General features: G+C 36.8%; 1 protein-coding gene across 1 annotated transcript in view; it reads left to right on the top strand.

The window, feature by feature from the left end:
• The window catches only part of OPHN1 (oligophrenin 1), a 441,200-nt gene that overhangs the window by 178,877 nt on the left and 240,072 nt on the right, over nucleotides 1–22,251 (top strand). The window contains exon 5 of the mRNA XM_032475625.1: nucleotides 12,346–12,417. Coding sequence (XP_032331516.1) covers nucleotides 12,346–12,417 — 72 coding nt within the window. The remainder of the gene's footprint in view (nucleotides 1–12,345; nucleotides 12,418–22,251) is intronic.

The following is a 22,251-nucleotide window of genomic DNA, read 5'->3' as shown; positions in this document are numbered from 1 at the left end:
CTTTAATTTCCTTCATCAATGGTTTATAGTTTTCTGTGTATAATTCTTTCACCTCCTTGGTTAGATTTATTCCCAGATATTTTATTACTTTGGGTGCTATTTTAAAGGGATTGTTTCTTTACTTTCTTTTTCTGTTGATTCATCATTAGTGTAAAGAAATGCAACTGATTTTTGAACGTTAATTTTGTAACCGGCTACCTTGCTGAATTGTTCAATCAGCTCTAGTATTTTTTCTGTGGACCTTTTAGGATTTTCTATATATAGTAACATGTCGTCGGCATATAGTTACACTTTAACCTCTTCTTTTCCAATTTGCATCCCTTTTATTTCTCTCTCTTGCCTGATTGCTGTGGCTAGGACTTCCAGGACTATGTTGAATAGGAGTGGTGATAGTGGGCATCCTTGTCTTGTCCCAGATTTTAGTGGGAAGCTTTTGAGTTTTTCACCATTGAGTACTATGGTGGCTGTAGGTTTGTCATATATAGATTTTATGATGTTGAGATATGTTCCCTCTATACCCACTTTGGCGAGAGTTTTTATCATAAATGGGTGTTGAATTTTGTCAAACGCTTTTTCTGCATTGATTGAGATAATCATGTGGTTTTTGTTCTTTCTCTTGTTGATGTGATGTATTACATTGATTGATTTGTGTATGTTGAACCAGCCTTGTGTCCCTGGGATGAACCCCACTTGGTCATGATGTATAATCTTTTTTATGTGCTGTTGGATTCTATTTGCTAATATTTTGGTGAGGATTTTGGCATGCAGTTCATCAGTGATATTGGCCTATAATTCTCTTTTTTTGTATTGTCTTTGCCTGATTTTGGTATCAGGGTGATTGTGGCTTCATAGAATGATTTTGGGAGTATTCCCTTCTTTTCAGTCTTCTCAAAGAGTATGAGAAGGACTGGTATGAGTTCTTCTTTGTATGTTTGGTAGAATTTCCCAGTGAAGCCTGGATTTTTATTTGTAGGGAGGTTTTTAATTGCTATTTTTATTTCCTTTCAAGTGATCAGATTGTTCCAGTGTTCAGATTCTTCTTGATTCAGTCTTGGTGGACAGTATGTTTCCAGAAACTTGTCTGTCTCCTCTAGGTTATCCAGTTTGTTTCCATATAGTTTTTCATAATATTCTCGTATGATATTCTGTATTTCTATTTTGTTTGTTGTAATTTCTCCATTTTCCTTTCTTATTTTGCTAATTTATGCTCTCTCTTTTTTCTTCTTTGTGAGTTTGGCCAGAGGTTTGTCGATTTTATTTACTTTTTCAAAAAAAAGCTTTTGTTTTGGATGATTTCTCCTATGGTCCTTTTTATTTCTGTTGTATTTATTTCCTGTCTGATCTTTATTATTTCCTTCCTTCTGCTTCTTTTTGGTTCTTTTTGTTCTTCTTTTTCTAATTCATTCAGGAGGTGGGTTAAACTGTTTATTTGAGATTGTTCTTCTTTTTTGAGGAAGGCCTCTATCGCTATAAACTTCCCTCTTAGCACTGCCTTTGCTGTGTCCCATTGATTTTGAGTGGTTATGCTTTCATTGTCATTTGTCTCAAGGTATTTTTTAATTTCAGCTTTGATTTCCTCGTTGACCCACTGTTTTTTCAATAACATATTGTTTAATCTCCATGCTTTCCTTCTTTTCGCCTTTGTTTCTCTGTTGTTGATTTCCAGTTTCATGGCATTGTGGTCAGTAAAGATGCTTGAGACATTTTCTATCTTCTTAAAATTGTTGATGTTTCTTTTGTGCCCAAGTACATGATTGATCCTGGAAAATATTCCATGTGCACTTGAAAAGAAAGTATATCCTATTTTTGGGGGGTATAGTGCTCTGAAAATATCCACCAAATCTAGTTTTCCTATTGTAGTATTTAATTTCTCTGTTGCCTTGTTTATTTTCTGTCTGGAAGATCTGTCTAGTGATGTTAATGCAGTGTTAAAATCTCCAACTATGATTGTATTCCCATCAGTATCCCCCTTTATCTCTATTAGTAATTGTTCTATGTACTTAGTTGTTCCTATGTTGGGTGCATATATATTAATGAGTGTAATATCCTCATCTTGTATCACTCCTTTAATCATTATAAAATGTCCTTCTTTATCTTTCTTTATGGCCTTTGTTTTAAAGTCTGTTTTGTCTGAAATCAGTGCTGCAATGCCTGCTTTTTTGGCTTTTCCATTGGCATGGAATATCCTTGTCCACCCTTTCACTCTCTATCTACATGTGTCCTTCTCCCTAAAGTGGGTCTCTTGTATGCAGCATATTGAAGGTTCTTGCTTTCTTATCCAGTCTGCCACTCTATATCTTTTGACTGGAGCATTTAGTCCATTAACATTTACAGTAATTAATGATAGATATGTGTTTATTGCCATTTTGAACTTATTTTTGCAGTTGAATTGGTATATCCTCTTTGTTCCTTTTTTTCTTCCTTTTGTGGTTTGTTAATTTTCCTTTGTATTATCATGGATTTTATTTAATTTTTGTGAGTCCCTTGTAAGTTTTTGGCTTGTGGTTACCCTTTTTCTTACATCTATTAGCCCATTACTATAACTGTTTTTATTAAACTGATAGTAACATGATCTCAAACCCATCCTACCATTAAAAAAGTTTTAAAAAGAAAGAAAAAAATATTCTATATTTCCCTGCCTCCCTCTCCCACTCTCAGTGATTTGTATGTCTTCTTTTATAATTTCGTGTGTACTTTATTTGTATTTTATGAATTGTCACCTTTCCAGTTGTGAGTTCCTCATTTCTGTAGCATCCTTCTGCTTTTCTATTTAGAATAGAGTTTTCTATATTTGTTTTAGTGTGGGTTTAGTGTTGCTAAACTCCTGCAGCTTTTTCTTGTCTGTGAAATTCTTTATTTCCCCTTTTATCCTAAAGGATAGCCTTGCTGGATAAAGTATCCTTGGCTGCTTTTTTTTTTCATTCAGGACTTTGAATATATCTTGCCACTCCCTTCTGGCCCATAGTGTTTGTGTAGAGAAATCAGCTGAGAGCCTTATGGGGGTTCCCTTGTAACTTACTGTTTGCTTTTCTCTTGCTGCCTTTAGAAACATTTCTTTATCCTTGACTCTGGCCATCTTGATTATGATATGTATTGGTGTGGTTCTATTTGGTTTCTTCCTATTTGGGACCCTCTGAGCTTCCTGTACTTGAATATCTGATTCCCTCTTTAAGTTTGGGAAGTTTTCAGTCATGATTTCTTCTAAAACCTTTTCAATCCCCTTTGTTCTTTCTTCCCCTTCTGGGACCCCTATTATGTGAAGATTGGGACATTATATTATCCCATAAGTCTCTAATGCTGTTTTCATTATTTTTTATTTGCTTATCTTGTAGCTCTTCTGAATGGGTGCTTTCTATTCTCCTATCTTCTAGGTCACTGATTCGTTCCTCTGCATTATCTAGTCGGCTTTGCACAGCTATTAGATCATTCCTCATCTCTGTCAATGAGTTTACCCATTCTACTTGGCTCTTCTTTATAGCTTCAATTTCATTTTTGATATATTTTGTATGTCTAAACACTATCTCTTTTAATTCCTTCAGCACTTTGATCACTCCTTTTTTGAAATCTTGATCTTGTAAGGTATCGATATCTATTTCATTGATCTTTCTTTCAGGGGATTTCTCTTGTTCTTTTAATTGGGAAACGTTTCTCTGCTTCTTCATCTTGCTCATACCTCTCTGGCACTGTGGTTTATGGAGTATCAGTTGTCTATTTTTGGTCCTTAAGGGTTTTATCTATCTAATGCCTATTTAGGAATAAGACTGAGGAAAAAAAGAAAAATAAGAGAAAGAGAGAAAGAATTTTAAAAGAAGGGAGAAAGAAGGTTTGAAAACAGTGTATAATGAATAATAGGGGAGCGAGTTGAAGCAGAATATCAGTCTGGTTGAGACATCGTTTTAAAACCTTTTTAAAAAGGGGAAAAGATGAAAAAATGTATTTGAAACCTGTGTCTAATCAATAACAGGATATCAAAACCCAAGAGGAATAGAAATGAATTAAGAAGTTAAAATTAAGAGGGTAATAGAAAATAGAATAGGTATAAACAGATTTAAAAAAAAAAAGGGGGGGGTGTTGGTGTTCTCCTGTAGTCTGTGTGGTTTTAATGTGAAATCTTTCTTCGTCCTGTTTTCGAAGCTCAGCTTGCTGTTTTCAGAAGCCCTCCGTTGGCGCTCTCTTTTGTGCTGCTTTCAGTACCTGTCTGCAAGCGGATCGCGCCTCCTCCTAACACTGGGTCAGGTGCAGCTCTGCTTTGCTGTGGGCGGGTGGGTCACTGTCCCTCCGGATGCTGCAGTCAGATGTTGCAGACTGGCCAGGTACGAGGGCGGTTCGTGCCCCCTCCCAGCACCGCGGTCAGTTTCTGCATTCCTGCCCAAAAGGCGGGGGGGCCGCCTTCCCTCTCTGGGCGCCGGTAGCTCCGCTGCTCTGTGCGGCTGCGGGCTCCGCCCTGGTTGGCGCTCCGCAGGTGGGCTCGGCAAAGACCAAGGAACAGCCTTGTCCCTGCTCTGGGCCAAAACTCAGCTCCTTGTTTGTCTATGTGGAGCAAGTTCTCTGAGGGACAAGGATGGAATGATCCTATCTACCTCAGGCTGTAGACAAGTCTCCGTCTGGCCTTTGAGGCTGCTAAGCCCTTAGGTGTGGATGCAGGTTTCACCCCCACCCCCGACTGGATGCTAAGCGCCGGAGGATATGGCGGCTGTGCCTGAGCACCGCTTCTCTTCCCCTGAAAACTTTCTGCAGGTTTTCAGTGTTGAGGTATGCACCCTTCCCCCCCAAGGTACATCAGCCATGTTGTTTTATGGAGGGCCCAGGTTGTTCTGCCCTGTACACCCACAGCCACGGCATGCAGCCCCTTGCAGTCCCCCGGGGCTGCCTCAGTGCAGCCGCCCCCATCCACCTGTCTTGGGCAGCCTGGCCCTGCCCGCCGCTGCCAGCCCGCGTCTCAGGCTGGGTGTCGGGGGGACCCTCTGTGCCCCTTTAACTTAGTTCTGTCAGTCAAGTGCTGCTCTGTACAGATCCGAGCCTCAGAGGCTCCCCCTCCATCCCGCTGGCCTCTCAGAGAGGGAGACCCATTGAACACCAATCCTCCTTTGCCGCTCCCTCCCCGTGAGACCCGTCCAGCTCTGCTTTGCCTTTTGTTCTTTCTTTTTTCCTTTCCTCCTACCAGATTTTTAGCATCTTTATGTTTTGAAGAGGGCGATGTTCTGTCAGAGTTCCGCAGGTGCTCTGGTTGGCTGAGTGGGTCTGTGGATGTGAGTCTCGGTGCATTTGTGGGAGAGGGTGAGCTGCCAGCATCCTTCTACTCAGCCATCTTCTCTCTTCCTCATGGATCATGCTTTTGATGTTGTACTTAAAAAAACCATCTCCCATCCAAAGATTACCTAGAGTTTTTCCTATGTTATCTCTTAGGAGTTTTATAATTTTGTGTTATACCCATTGGTATATGATCCCCTTTAAGCTAATTCTTGAAAAAATTGTAAGGTCTGTTTCTAGAGTCTCTTTTTGTTTCATGTGAATGTCTGGTTGTTTCATCACCATTTCTGAAAAGAGTATCCTTTCTCCATTGAATTATGTTTGCTTCTTTGTCAAAGAACAGTAGACTATAACAGGGAAAGATAAATACTGTATAATATCACTTATTTATTGAATCTAAAAAGTACAACAAACTACTGAATATAAAAAAAAAGAAGAGGACTCACAGTTATAGAGAACAAACTAGTAGTTACCAGTGGGGCAGGTCGGGGAAGGCAATAAAGGAGTTGGGGGTTGGAAGGTACAAATTATTGGATGTAAAATAGGCTCAAGTATGTATTGTACAACTTGGGGAATAGCACTATATTTTTTAATAAGTGTAAATGGAAAGTAACATTTAAAAACTTTATAAAAATAAAGTATTTAAAAAATAAAATAAAATGGGAAAACTGAAAAAATTAATGGACTATATTTGCATAGCTCTATATCTGGGCTCTCTCTTCTGTTCCATTGATCTATTTGTTTATTCTTTCACCAATACCACACATTATTTTTTATAGAATTAAAAATTTTAAACTGAAGTATAGTTGATTTATATATTGTGTTATTTTTCTGGTATATGTATGTGTGTATGTATATATATATATATATATATATATATATATATATATATATATATATATATATATATATATATATATGATTATTTTCCATTATAGGTTACTTCAAGAAGCTGAATATAGTTCTTTGTGCTATACAGCAAATCCTTGTTGCTTATCTATTTTATGTATAGTAATTTGTGTCTGTTAATCCTGTATTCCTAAATTATCTTTAACCTCTCCCTTTCCCCTTTGGTATCCATAAGTTTGTTTTCTATGTCTGTGAGTCTGTTTCTATTTTGTATATAGATTCATTTATATTATTTTTTAGATTCCACATATAAGTGACATTTTATTATATTTGTCATTCTAGGTCTGACTTACTTCACTTAATATGATATTCTCTAGGTCTATTTGTGTTGTTGCAAATGGTGATATTTCATTCTTTTCTGTGGCTAAGTAATATCCCCCCATATATAACACACACACACACACACACACACACACACACACACACACACCACTTCTTCTTAAACCAATTGTCTATTGATGGGCACTTCGGTTGTTTTGATGTCTCAGCTATTGTAAATAGTGCTGCTGTGAACATTGGAGTGCATATATCTTTTTGAATTAGAGTTTTCATCTTTTACAGATATATGCCCAGGACTGGGATTGCTGGATCATATGGTTACATTATTATTCGTTTTTTAAGGAATCTACGTACTATTTTTCACAGTGGATACATCAATTTACATTCCCACAGTGTGCAAGAATTTCCTTTTCTGCCTACCCTTTCTAGAATTTATTATTTGTAGATTTTTAATGATAATTATTCTAACTAGTGTGAGGTGATACCACATTGTGGTTATTATTTGCATTTCTCTAATAATTAGTGATGTAGAGCATCTTTTCATGTGCCATCTGGATGTCTTCTTTGGAGAAATGTGTATTTAGGTCTTCTGCCCATTTTTTGATTGGGTTGTTTAGATTTTGTTTTGGTTATTAATTGTATGAGGTGTTTGTATATTTTGGAAATTAGGCCCTTGTCAGTAGCATATTTTGCTAATATTTTCTCCCATTCTATAGGTTTTCTTTTCACTTTGTTGATTGTTTCTTTTGCTGTGCAAAAGCTGTTAAGTTTATTTCCACCCCCTTTTTAAAATTTTACTTCTTTTGCCTTGGGAGACAGATCTAAGAAAATATTGCTATGATTTCTATTTCAGAATGTTTTGCTATTGTTCTATTCTAGGAGTTTTATGGTGTCATGTCTTATATTTAGGTCTTTAGTCTATTTGAGTTTATTTTTGTATATGGTATGAGGAAGTTTTCTAATTTTGTTGATTTATATGCAGCTATCCAGTTTTCCAAACATGACTTGTTGAAGAGACTGTCCTTTCTCCATTGTGTACTATTGCTTCCTTTGTTGTAGGTTAGCTCACTGTGTGTATGTGGATTTATTTCTGGGCTTTTTATTCTGTTCCATTTATCTGTATGTCTTTTTATGCTAATATAATGCTATTTTGATTACAGTATGTTTGTAGTTTGTCTGAAGTCTGTATGGTTTGGCCTCCAGTTTTGTTCTCTTTCCTCGAGATTACTTCAATAATTTTGGGTCTTTTGTGGGTCCATCTAAATTTTAGGATTACTTGTTCAATTTCTGTGAAAAATGTCATAAATTTATAATAGTATTTTGACTGCTATAGCTTTGAGGTAAGTCTTGAAGTTGGGTGTGAACTTTAGAACCAGTTTGTACTTACAAAATAAATTGCTGGAATTTTGATTGGGATTACATTGAATCTATAGATCAAGTTGGGACAAACTGACATCTTAAAAATATTGAGTCTTATTATTCATGGATTATCTCTCCATTTATTTTGATTTTTGTTGATTTATTTCATCACAGTTTTATAGTTTCCTCATATAGATCTTGTACATATTTTGTAAGACTTATTCCTAAGTATTTAATTTTTCTGTGAACTCTATTTTAACAGTTGAAGAAATAATCTTTTTGTGTTGTCTCTTGACTCGTATTACCAGTGTCACCTGGAAAGTTCTTAGAAATACAGGTCCTTGGCCCCACCCCAGAGCTATTTGAGACTTAAAGGTGAAATTCCCTATGTTAGTCAATATTTATTTTTTATTAAAAGCATGGAGGTAAAGTGGAAATAATGTAAAGGGCAGCAATGAAGTCTGTCTTCCCTTTCTCTCATCAGATGACTTTCTGCTGGCAGCTCAGTTTTGTTAAACCCATTTATTCCAGTAGCGAGAGTTCGTTAATATGTAATCTCTGTTACTTTTCAACAGTGTGGTACTGGCTTCTCAGAATACTGCTACTATTTTATCTAGGATCCTAGAGAAGTAGGCCTGAAGGCAGGGCTTAGAAACAGGGGAAGTAGAGACTTAGGCTCTAGTAATGGCTGTGCCACTAACGTACTTGGTGACTTCACATTAATCACTGTATTTCTCTGAATTTCTCTTTCTTTATATATAAAATTGAGGAAAATAATTCCCACTTCCCAAGGTTCTTATACCCCAAATGATAAAATGAATATGGAAGTGTTTTATAGATAGCAAAAAGTACTTATTATTTAAATGTCTCTAGTTATCTTTATTGCCTCCCCCAAAGTTTCTGCTTGTGGTAATTTGACTTGGGAATTTTCTTCATTTAAGAGATTTGCTTCTGAAGATACTGAAGAGAGGCAATATGGGTAGGTTCCCTGGAGACTGTTAGATGTCCCACTATCTAATCCATACTCTACTAAATGTTTTCTTATGTCAGAAGAGTTTGTGGACTGCTACCAATGGTTGTGAATAGCGGTCTGAAGGCATTAACCCCCATTTCATTCAGATACCACTGGAAATCTGAGCTGTATTTCTTTTTAGCCCTAGTTCTTTCTTGTTCTCTTTAACTTACTCAATTACAAAACTCTAAAACATTAAAGTGGGATACACCTTTTGAGATGTTTTTCTCACCATTCTTTCTGGCTGTTTTCCACAGGACTGACTCATTTTCTTCTGTCTTTAATTATGTTGTGCCCTTTCATTCCCAGGGTTCTTTAATCATGTATTGAGTGTTGGCTCCCCAGTTCCCATTTAATTCCAGGAATGCTCTGAAGCTTAGGCTCAATGAAGGCCTTTCACAACATGCCAGGAATTCATTGCTTGACAGCACCTCTCTCATTTCCTGGGACTGTTGTGAAAGGACTCCTGTACTTCAGTATGGATAATCTGGGAGACTGAAGCCGCTTTTTTCCTTTCTATAACAAGAGACCAAAAGAAGCTTTAGTGGAACAAGAACGAAGTTCACAGCCATGTTATGTGACAACTGCAAATGTCTAGTCATTCTTATCAATGAGTTTTAAATTGTGGAAGGAACTATGGAGGGAACAAATGAAGAGGAACATCCCAGCTGTAATTTCTTAAACAGTAACCTGGAGGAGGTTGTAAGTACCTCACAAGGTTGCCTTTAAAAGCCTGGATAATAGATTTTTGTATGATTGAAAATAGGAAGCTTGCCTAGATAACCTTCTGACTCTGAAGGGGACTCTTGGCAATGGCAAGGTCTGTCTTTGAGGATTGCCAAGAGCGACCTAAAACAGTGTACCCTCAGTGCCTTCGTTTGTTTATAGTTAAACAGTAAAGATTCCTGAGCAATCCTGTACTACTAGATTGAATGCCGTCTCTATTCTGCTAAATGGCTTATCTAGTTTGGGTTTATTTACTCAGAACTAAATTAAATAAACTGACTAATGTGTTTATAATGTCACTTAGGCTGGGGATTCTATTCTGAGATAGCAGGTAGGAGCTTTTCTTCTAGAGAGCTCACAAAATGGATGCAGTGATCAGAAAGGGAAAAAAGGCCAAGTTTAATTAAAAAAACTTTTTTGAGTAATTGTTAGACTTCTAAGGAATTTAAGGATAAAACTGAATGAAAAAGAAAAAAAGAGCCAAGTTTCAGTGTGACATTTTCCTACGTTTCTAGCTCTACGTTCTGTCACAAAGTAGTATAATAATTAATGAGTGTTAAAGAGAGGAAAAGTTTCAGAATATCTATTTGTGTTGTGGGGACTGGGAGCAGTATGGCCAGTGTGATTAAGAGAAAACTATGGACTCCAATTTAAGTAGATCATATACTACTTTTTCTAGACAGAGACAAGGCTAAACAGGTAAAAATAGTAGCCTTATGAACTCTGTGAGAAGTTACTGGCACACCTACTTACTTTTAGCAAGAAAATTTTCCTTGGAACATGAAAAACTGGCAACTGTACCATTCTTTGGGGTGCCTGCATATGCAAAAGCTCAACTGAAAACCCATACATAGGCTTGACACATACTATTCTGTTTAGAAATGGCATGCTCACTTCTTATTCAAAGACAAACTTCCTCAGTGTTTCCCAGTTGACTACTTATGTGTTACCCTTGTGAAACTGCAAATAGTTTTCCTAATGATCTATTGCTGCATAACAACCTATTCCAAAATTTAGTGACTTAAACTAAAGCCATTTAATTTTATCTCATTATTTTGTGGGTCAGGAATTCAGGCAGGGATCAGTTCAGAGATTTGCTCTATGTGGTAGTATTCACCTGGGGAGTGGGTTTATATGGAGGGTCCACAATGGCTTCACTCACATATCTGGCACCTTGGTGGGGTGGCTGGAAGGCTGGGCTCAGCTGGACTTTTGGCCCCTCTAGCTTGGTAGTGTCAGGGTAGTCCAACTTCTTATATAGTGGCTCAGGGCTCCCAGGGGAAGTGTTCCAAGGGAACCAGGTATAAGTTACTGTCCGTTTATAACCTAGCCTGGGATGTCACATAGTGTTGCTTCTGCTGTACTGTATTGGTTCAAAGCAGTAACAAACGTATTCATATTCAAGGCAGAGGAAACAGAGACCTCTCTTCTCAATAGGAGGAGTGTCACATAATTTGTGGCTATGTTTTTAAACTATATTTTTTGAAAAGTAAAGAAGAAAAACTACTCCCTGTACTGAATCTGTAACACCAGTGACTTTGTTTTCAGGTGGGTGTACAAAGTTGATAGCATATAATTCACAATCCATGGAAATGTAGAGTGTGTTGGGCAAGAGAGACAGGCTAGTACTTTTAGTAAAATAATTATTGTTTTCAATCAAGGTATCTTTATTTTTGGTACCAGAGCTGCTTGTGGAGCTTTGATTGAATGAGTTTGCCCCTTTAGTTCAATGTTGAGTCATACCTGCAGACAAAATAGGAGGTTTAAAGTGCCTGTAGGACCTGGATAAAATATGTATTAATACTATGCATTTTGGTGGTAGTTTAAAAATTGCTTCATAGTCTGGAAATACAAGTCTGCTAAAAACTGACTTTCTATTCTGTCTTCTATTTTAAGACTTATCTCTCTTCTGTCTTGTCTTGCTGACACTTTGTCTCATTTGACAAGGAAAGCAGTCCCTTATTTTCCTGTCTTGTAATGGATCAAAATTAATGAAATGGGTCCTAAAATCAAGCTCTTCAGATGCATTCTGTAAGATCCTCCATTAAAGGGCAGGTAATTCACACCACTGAAGAAACAAACCCTACTTTTGCCTTGGGTAGATGCAATCTCCCAGGAGGTTTATATGAAACCAAAACTTTATATATCTCTACCTGCCCACTGGGCAAGGGGTCCAGTATGAATATGATGTTTTTATATTTCCAAAATCACATTAGTGCCATATTTTTGGTACCTGGATAGGCTGTCCCTATCAGTGTCTGACCATATAGTTAGGTCATTTGAAGGCTTGGTCCAGTGTTCTCTGTGATGCTGTAATAGACTTCAAGTTCTGAGGAAAATTTTCTGTTTATGACACACTAGGGCAGGACTGGAAAAATTTATACTTGGGTTTTTCCTGATGCTATTGCTGTTAACTCATTTGGCTTCCATGACATGGTTTGCATTTGGTGCAATTGCATTTTCATGTATTTTCTGTTCCCTTTCTCTTCTCTTTTCCACATACACCTCAGGTCTCCTATGTCTGTTTCTGGGCATGGCTCTGGACATTTATCAATTAAAAACTCAGATCAGACTACCAGTAAAATTATAGAGTAATGCCCCTAATGCTCCTTCTCTTGTTTCCTCTCAAAGCATTTGATTTTAAAAGACCAATAGGGGGAAAATGACAGTAACAAAATCCAACAAACCAGCAAATTAGTTAACATTTTGCAGGATGGTGTATAATAAGGAAATGCCCTAGGTACAATGAATCTTGAATGTGAACCTTGCTAATCTAAATGTCATTTTTTATGTTCTTTCTTTTTCTCTAGGTACACAATGCTAGTGATTTGCTGATCAAACCCCTGGAAAATTTCCGGAAGGAACAAATAGGCTTCACAAAGGTATATTTTCTCTATATTTATAAGATTTTTTTTATAGCAGTTGAGTAATTGTTTGGGCTACCACCCTCCACTTTTCAGGGATGAGGAGGATTCATCTTTATAAGAAAACTCATCATCAAAAAAAGTGACAAAATCTGAAATTGGCTCCTGACTATACTTCTAACTAGCTCTGTGACCATGGACAAGACACTTCTCCTTTTAGAACTTCAGTTTTTCCATCTGGAAAATGAGGAGCTTGATAATAATAGCTATTATTTAATTACTACTTGCTATGTGCTGAGCCGAGGGCTAGATGTTTTATATGCATTTTCTAATCACAACAACTCTGTGAGGTTCTGGTATTATCCCCATTTTACAAATGAGTCAACTAAAGTTTGGACAAGATAAAGAATGTGACCAAAGCTACAGTTGTATAGTTGGGAAATGACAATAGCCAGGATTTAGACCTGAGGATCTTTTTAGCTTCAAATCCCACATTCTTTTCATTCAGCCATACTGTCTAGAGCTGTGCTGTCCAGTATAGTAGCCAAGGACTGTATAAATAAAGTTAGCAACTCAGTTTATCAATCGTACTAGTCACATTTCAAATGCTCAACAGTTACATGTGATACTGTATTGGACAGCACAGATATAGAACATTTCCATAATTGTAGAAACTTTTCTATTCTTTTTTAATGTATTTTTTTGGGGGGAGAGAGGTAATTAGGTTTAATTACTTATTTTTAATGGCAGTACTGAGGATTGATCCCAGGACCTTGTGCACTCTAAGCATGTGCTCTACCACTTTGCTATACTCTCCACCACCTAGAAATTTCAGTTGTGCATCATTCTGCCAGGTAATATCAGATTCCTTCTAGTTTGACCACACATGGATTTCTCTGATTCCCCAATGTCTCATGAAGGGGTATGAATAATTATCATATTTATTCTTTTCAGGTAGATGTAGGCCCATTTTGTGAGCTCCAATATGTATGTAACATGTGACAAATATAGTCTACAGGAAATGAATGTAGATTCATGACCAACCTTCTGGCCCTTTCAGGGCTAAGAACACACCATTCAGTGGTGATTATCTGGAATACCATGAGAAGCAGTTCAGATCAAGGATACGAAAGTAGTAAGTTTTGAGAAGAAAGAGCAGACTAGTGGACATGCTGCCACTGCCTGATATCATCAGTTAGGTTGACATGGCATTATTTGAGTAACTGGCATTCAAGTGAAATGAGTTCTCTGGACGGCCCAGCAATTCTGGATTCTACCCAGTTCATCTGGAGTCTCATTAACAGAAATACCTTATTAGGAAAGTATATAACTGAAGGAGAAAAGAACCTTTAAAATCGCAAGTGTGCTATGAAAATAACTAGCTACCTCTTAAGTGACATAACAGTTACAAAACCCTGAATAAAGAGATGAAGAAGGACAGATGTGAAAACCCTCACTCTCAGTTTGCTTTCATTCCTGAATGAGAACAGGAAACATAAAAGTCAGAATACACTGCAATGGTTGACCTCATGTCATCTGAGGAAAAGAAGACAACTTTCTATCATATACTTCCTATGTTCCATATCTGGGCTGAGGATTCTATATATGCTATCTTCCTTAACTCTTACAGCAAACCTGTGAAGTAGGGTGTGTATTATCTATTATCACAGTGAAAAAACTGAGACTTAGGAAGGTTAAATTCCTATCAGTTTTTTTTTTCCTGCTTCTTTATCAGTGAGACTAACCTGCTCACCTACAGGGAAGTGACCAGCTCTGTGTGAGAATCATTTTCAAGAAACTCTACAATTAGCCTAGTAGTAAAATTTAAAGTAGTAGAAACAGCACTGAACTAAGGACTAGAAAATGTAGCTTCTGGTCTACCCCTGTGTGTTATCAATTTATTGCCCCTCAGTTCCAGCACTCTTTGATACCTGTTCTGTGAAAATGGACAGAATTCCTTTAAGCATCTCTCCTTTACAGTGAGCAAGATATTCAGCTTTCTTGGTAGAGGGTGCTGGAGGGATACTGCAGGAAGGAGTCCTCCTGAAATTTCTAGCTGCAGCATAGGTGGGTTGATAGAGTTGGAGCGAGATATCTGGTAGGGTTCTGACCAGCCACACACCCAGAATACATGGTCTCTCAATGACCTTGAAGACACCACCTGACCTCTTTCTGCAGGTCTCTCAATATAGGTCTCTCCCAGAAGGTCTCTCCACTCATGCTGTTCCTCAACTTCCCTCTGTATGACTCCCACACAGTCCACCTGCTGACTGAAATTTTATTACAACTCTCTGCTTTGTCTGCCAGCACCCATACAGCCTGCTTGTGCCCTGGAGGATTCCTACTAAGACAGGCTATCCCTGGAAAACTCACCTGAAACCTGGAGTGTTCCTGTCCTCTCTGTGTACCTATTTCACTGGTTACTGTTGGTCAGGGATGGTTTTGCTGGCTAATGCAAGTTATCCTGTTTGCAGAGTTCATTTGCAGGCCAGTCAAATCTGTTGTCAGTTCAACTTGGGTGATTTGGCCCCAGTGGACAGGGTCTTTGAATAATCAGAATCTCAGAAGGCTGTTTTGTAACTGAGTCATTTTGTTAGAGCAGGCAGATAGCTAGATATGAGCAGAGAAAGGGGGACACAGGTCAAATGGCAGGAATTAGGCAGAAAGGAGGGGCACAGGCCAAATATAGGAAACCTTACATCATGTAACCATTAGAGGTCCCTAGGCAGAGAAAGAAAAGCAGGAGCCTCTGAGCTGATAAGTGGTCACACATTTTTTGGTGACAAGCAGTGTAGAGGTCGACAAAGAAAAGTGGGAAAAGGCAGGAATCTCCAGTGTCTGAATGTAACCTTTTGCTCATTATGCCCTCATTTCAATAAAATTAGCCTTGCAGATAAGAAGTATCCATCATGCACCACTTCTATGTCACTTCTGATCCAGACTAAATAAGGACAGAAATCTCTTTTCCCTTTGGGAAGGTGGAGTTGGGATGAAAATCGGGGAAAATGACCCCAAACCCTTCCCTCCCCAATGAATATTCTGTCCATTCATTTTTGCACTGAATGTAACCAACTTGCCAAAGAAACTCAGGGCAGCTGCCCACATGAGCCTGCTCACTCTCCCCTTGAAGTGTACCATCTATCCCTTAATAAATCCCCACTTTACTTTCTTAACCTCTGTGTCTTGTCTCTGAATTCTTTCTGGGATGGGACAAGAACCTGGACACTGGTTACATCTACTAGCAACAATTTCACAAAGACAACAGTTCCCATCAGATTAGCCAATCTGTGAAACTTTGGGCACTAACTTCTGTTATGCAATAGCTTCTAAATGGCTGTCATATGGTTCACTTCCCAAGCATGGAATAATGGCCAGATGATCTAACAGGTATCATCTCTCTCAGAGGTTTTTTTTTTTTTTTTTTTTTTTTTTCCAGGGGTATATTTTTTGATTGGGGCTCCTATTTCTCTACTTTAGCCAAAGAAGTTTCCCTTGGATCTGTTCTATGTAGTGGACTTTGAGAGCAATATTTCTTTTGCAACAGGGCTCTATTAGTTAAAAAAAAAAACTATTAAACCATTTCTTCATGCTAAAACCTGATCTCAATTTTCTGATTAAATAGGTTATGTCTTTCAACCTCTGTATGGTAGTTTGGGTATTTATGCAATTAGATGGGCATTTGTTTTCTTCTAATTGTAATGTGTAATGTACAATTTTATCAGACTAATCTCATTTTTCAACCTTGAAGTTTCGAAAAAAAAGTGTTTAGTTTTTACATTCTAAAAATTGACATCATATACAGCACACACATACACATATAATTATAAATAAAATAGCATTGTTGATGGAAAAGATACACAACCTAAAAGTTGAGAATTATGTTTCATTTCATGGACACCCTGAGGACTCGAGCCCAGGAGGCAGCCTCTCAGATAGCTCCTAGGTACCGCTCCAAAGACGTAAGCGAGGGGCCAAGATTTATAGGGGTTTTTGCGAGAAAAACCAGGTAGTCAGATATTGCTAATTAAAGAAAACCAGATATCTCAAGTTAAATAATTTACTGCTTTTCCAAGTGTGAGAAGATGCAAGGGTCTGGGCTCATTGAAATCATTCCTTTGATATGCACCTTAACTATCTAGGACCAGTATCCTGTTCTTTCCTATCCTGAGTCCCCTCAGGGTGCACCTTGGGAGTGGCTGTAGTGGCTGATGGCTTGATCACCACAACATCCTTTCCTGATAGGACAGGCAGCATTCTTAGTCCACATTATAATAGGACCTGTAAAGAAACTCATCAGTATCCACTCTTACCCTACTTCTCAGAGGCATCTATTTTTAACCAGTTTTATTTGTATTCTTTTGATGGTTCGTTTCTTATTTTAAAAAATATGCTTGTATTGTTATTTCTTGATTTATCAAATTTAGAAATTATTTCTTCATGCTATAGACACAAGAGATCATTGCCAACACCTCCCTCTTTCCTTCCCCTTCTAATTTTTGAATAATTATAACATCTTTTTACTTGTGCTTTTGCTTACCTATTACTTTAAACAATATACTTAAACCCGTATTTCCTACTCATATTTCCAACTTCTTTTTTGTATGTATTAATATTCTTTTTATATCTTTTTTCTTCCATTTTTGAGATGTAATTGACATATAGCAGTTTAATTTTAAAGTGTACAGCATAATGGTTTGACTTACATCATGAAATGTTTCTCACAATACTTTAGTGAAAATCAATCATCTCATATAGATACAAAATTAAAGAAATAGAAAAACATTTTCCTTGTGATGAGAACTCAGGATTTACTCTCTTAATAACTTTCATATATAACATACAGCAGTGTTAATTATATCTATCATGTTGTATATTACATCCCTAGTACTTATTTATCTTACTAGTGAAAGTTTGTACATTTTGACTGCTTTCATCCAATTCTTTCTCCATTCACCCCTAGCCTCTGGTAGCAACAAATCTGATCTCTTTATGAGTTTGTTTGTTTATTGGTTGGTTTGTGTTTGAAGTATAATTGACCTAAACCACTCTCTTAGTTCCTGGTGCATAACATGGTGATTTGATGTTTCCGTGCATTTCAAAATGATCACCATGATAAGTCTAGTTGTCATCTGTCACCATACAAAGATATTTAATAGTTATTGACCATATTCCCTGCACTGTATATTTCATATATGTGACTCATTTATTTTATAACTGGAAGTTTGTAGCTCTTAACCTCCTTCACTATTTCTTTCCTCCTCTCTAGCAACCACTTGTCTGTTCTCTGGATCTATAGCTCTTATTTCTGTTTTGTTGTTTGTTCGTTTGTTTTGATTTTTAGGTTCCACCTATATATAAAATATAGAATTTGTATTTCTCAGTCTGACTTATTTCACTTATATAATGCTCTCTTTGTCCATCTATGTTGTGGTAAATGGCAAGATTTCATTCTTTTTTATGGCTAAGTAAAGTTTCATTGCATATATATACTATAGCTTCTTTATCCATTCATCAGTTTATGAGCATTTAGGTTTCTTTCATATCTGGGTTATTGTAAATAATGCTGCAGTGGACATAGGGATAGATAGATAGATAGACAGACAGACAGACATATCTATATATGTATATCTTAGATATCTTTTTTAATTAGTGTTTTCATTTTCTTCATATAATACTCAGGAGTAGAATTGATGGATCATATAGTAGCTCTTTTTTTAATTTTTTAAGGAATCTCCATACTGTTTTCCATAGTTGTTATACCAATTTACATTCCTACCAACAGTTCATGAGGGTTCCCATTTCTCCACATCCTCTCCAACACTAGTTATCTGTTGCCTAGAACTCATCAGTGAATTCAGTAAGGTTGCAGAATACAAAATTAATATACAGTAATCTGATGCATTTCTATATACTAACAGTGAACTATCAGAGAAATAAGGAAAATAATCCTATTTACAATTACATTAAAAAGAATAAAATACCCAGGAATAAATCTAAGGAGGTAAAAGACATGTACTGGAAAGAATAAGACAATGGTGAAAGAAATTGAAGATGACACAAACAGGTAGAAAGATATGCTATATACATAGATGGACAGAATTAATATTGTTAAAATGTCCATACTACCCAAGATAGTCTATAGATTCAGTGCAATACCTATCAAAAACCAATGGTACTTTTCACAAAACTAGAACAAATAATTCTAAAATGCATATGGAAACACAAAAGACCCTGAATAACCAAAACAATCTTGAGAAAGAAGAACAAAGCTGGGGGAATCATGTTCCCTGATTTCAGACTATACTAGAAAGCTATAGTAATGAAAACAGTATGGTACTGGCACATAAAAATTTGCATAGATCAATGGAACAGAATAGAGGGCCCAGAAAAGAACCTACACTTATGTGGTCAATTAATCTGTGATGAAGGAGGCAAGAATATAAAATAAGGGAAAAGACAGCCTCTTCAATAAATGATGTTATGATAACTGGACAGCCTTATACAAAAGAATCAAACCAGACTACTCTCTCACACAATGAACAAAAATAAATTAAAAAGAGATTAAAGACTTAAATTTTAGACCTATAACTATATAACTTCTAGAAGAAAACAAAGCCAGTAAGCTCTTTGACATCAGTCTTAGTAATTTTTTTTTTGTATATTCTCCTTAGGCAAGAGAAACAAAAACAACAATAAACAAATGGGATTATATCAAACTAAAAAAAAAAAAAGAAAACACTAATTACAAGGAAATGCAAATTAAAACCACAATAAGCTACCACTTCACACCTCTCAGAATGTCTGTCATCAAAAAGACTACAAATAACAAGTGTTGGCAAGGGTGTTCCATCAACTTTTGACTTGTGGCTTTGTAAGATGTAGATATTAGCACCTCTGTGTTCCTTTAATACCTTATAATCCTCAACTTTTTTTCAGCCACACCTTCACTTTTAACTGTTAAGAGTTGATAACATTACTATTTTAGTTTGGAACCTTACTTAAATCATGCTGGTGGTTATGATTAGGCTCATTTTATGGTCTCAAAATCAAGTGACAAATCCAGGATTTGAACTCATGTTTCTTGCCTCTGAGTCCATGAACTTTGACATTTCTTATTATTTATTTACTTGGGGGGTAGGTAGTTAGGTTTGTTTGTTTGTTTATGGAGGTACTGGGGATTCAACTCAGGTCCTTGTTCATGCTAAACTCACACTCTGTGACAGAGCTATACCCTCCCCCTGACATTTCTTATATTGGGTTAATATAAGTATTAATTTCCAGTGGGTAGGATAGATCGAGGATGATCCCCTTTTTTATATTTTTCTCCTAATTTCTTGGCTACTTAGAATTCTTTGTTCACCTTCTCTAGACTCCTGTTTGGTTAACTCCTGCCCTTCTCACCTGTCAAGAGTCCCAGCACATGTTAAGTTTTTAAGTCCTCCTCCATGCCTATATTTTAGCTATTGCTTGATTAGCAGAATCCTTTTCACCACTTTTCCCAGTCTCACCATTGTGCAACTTCCCTCCACACCTGCCCCAAGGTCAAGGGAGGATAAACAAGACTCAGCCCAACTTTGTTCATAATGAGTCCTTAATTTTTCAGTGTAGAATTCTGTGCTCTCCACTGGACATGACCGAATAAAGACTCAGTCATCCCCCATAGACACATGACAGGGAGAGTATTTGTACCCTTTGATTTATATTTTTTGAGGTCATGTCATAGTTGCACACAGTATGAAGATTTGAGCTCTCTTTCAAGGATGCCTTTGCCAGAGAAGAATGGCCACTGAATGGAGCCTTTGTGTAGATGCTGGTGGGACTGAGGCCAAACTGTCTAAAACATCTGAGTCAGCATTTAATGCCCTTTTTGGGGAGTTAGAGCTGGTGTTGAAGCTATGATATGGTGTGTTCTCACCCAACAGATGGCAGGCAAAAGGCTTTGACAGTAATATGTGGGGTTGTCAGTCTTGTTGCTGCTTATTCATGAAGAGATCAAAGGAAGAACTTTAGGAAAAGGGCCCATCATGGAGGTGAATGGGGTTGAAAAACTAGAAGATGGAACAAGGCACAGACCTGATAGTCCAGGTAGAATAAGCCAAAGGAATTAGTCTGCCCTGCATTCCAAAGTGCCATGGGAGAGAGGGGAAGAAAGCAACAGTAAATCACCATCAACAGCTGCAAACAACTTGAATTTCAGATGGCTTGGGTCTCTGGTCACAGGAATGCATTTGTAGGAAGAGTCAGGTAGTCAAGGTACCCAAGAGCTAAGCTTTGTGATATTAACCCATAAATGATTTTTGAGCCATTATCAAATATTTTATAAGCCTTATAATAATTGCCTCCTACTTGGTAATTGCTATATATTATCTCAGTTAAGCATTCTTATCTGCATCCTATAGATGAGAAAGTCAAGACTCATAATAGTCAAATAGATTGTCCCAGGACACACAGTTATTAACAGAGCAAGTTTAAACCACAATTTTCTTGCTCCAGAAGCTATACACTTTCCACTACACTGCACTCTGAATGAACCCAGCTTTGTTGGGCTGCTATGGATGGATTAAAAAAAAAACCAATAATGTCTTTAAAAAATTGAATGGGTGATAAAATTCATATTAATTTAGCCATGAAAATGAATGAACTAGAGTTGTTGTAAACCACAATGTGGATGAATCCCACAAATATAAGGTAGGGGAGGGGAGTCACAAAAGATTACTTGCTATATGAGCCCAATTATGTAAAGTTCAAAAACAGGCAAAACTATGTGATTGTGTTGAAGACAGGCTAATGGTTACCTCAGAGTGAGTAGTGACAAAAACAGGCACAAGGGGGCCTTTACAGGTCCCTTTGTCATTTTTTTTTTTTTTTGATTGGGGCCCTGATGACACAGGTGTGTTCAGTTTGTGAACATTTCTTCTGATTTGTGCAGAGTATTTTTCACAGTATATGTCATGTTTTTTTAAAAATTCAAAAAGAACATTAAAAATATTTCTGTAGTTTTTTCATTTTTCAGTTTTATTAATCATTACAATTTGACCACACATATACAATATATTGCATGTAAATACATAAACACAATATACTGCACATATTTTTAAAATTTTCATATATGTACTGTTCATTGTTTCTAAGAACATTTAGAACTTTAGATTTTAAACTTACATAGTTATAAAAGGAATAAAGCCAACCACAAAATAAGAATTAATTCAAAAATATACATACACCTCACTATTAACAACAACATTTACAATTGCCAAGTCATGGATGCATCCCAAGTGCACATCAATAGATAAATGGATAAAGAAGATGCAGCACATATATGTAATGAATGCAACTCACCCATAAGAAAGAAGGATATTTTGCCATTTGCGGCCCTTCATTCATTTTTTTTCCATTTCAAAAACCATAATTTTATAATGGGCATAAACATTTCCAATGCATCAAAAACAACAAAATACCTAGAAATAAACTTAACAAAGGAGGTTACCTATACTTTGAAATCTGTAAAACATTGATGAAGGGAATTGAAGATGATGAAAATGGAAAGATATCTTGTATTCCTGGACTGGAAGAATCAACATTATCACAATGGCCGTACTATCCAAAGCAATCCACAGATCCAATGCAACCCCTATCAAAATAGTCATGACATTCTTCACAGAACTAGAACAAACAATTCCAAAATTTATATGGAACCATAAAAGACAATGAACTGCCAGAGCAATCTTTTGTGGGTCTTTTTTTATTTTTTCTTTTTATTTCGTCCTTTTGTTCTCTTTCTTATGGTTTGATGACTAGAAAAATTCCTTTAACCTTTGGTGTAAAGCAGGTTTGGTGGGGCTGAAATGTTTT

The sequence above is a fragment of the Camelus ferus genome, chromosome X, assembly GCF_009834535.1.
Source record: "Camelus ferus isolate YT-003-E chromosome X, BCGSAC_Cfer_1.0, whole genome shotgun sequence".
In the NCBI taxonomy this organism is placed as follows: domain Eukaryota; kingdom Metazoa; phylum Chordata; class Mammalia; order Artiodactyla; family Camelidae; genus Camelus; species Camelus ferus.
The sequence above is the reverse complement of the archived record's forward strand: the minus strand, read 5'-3'. Positions and strand labels throughout refer to the sequence as shown.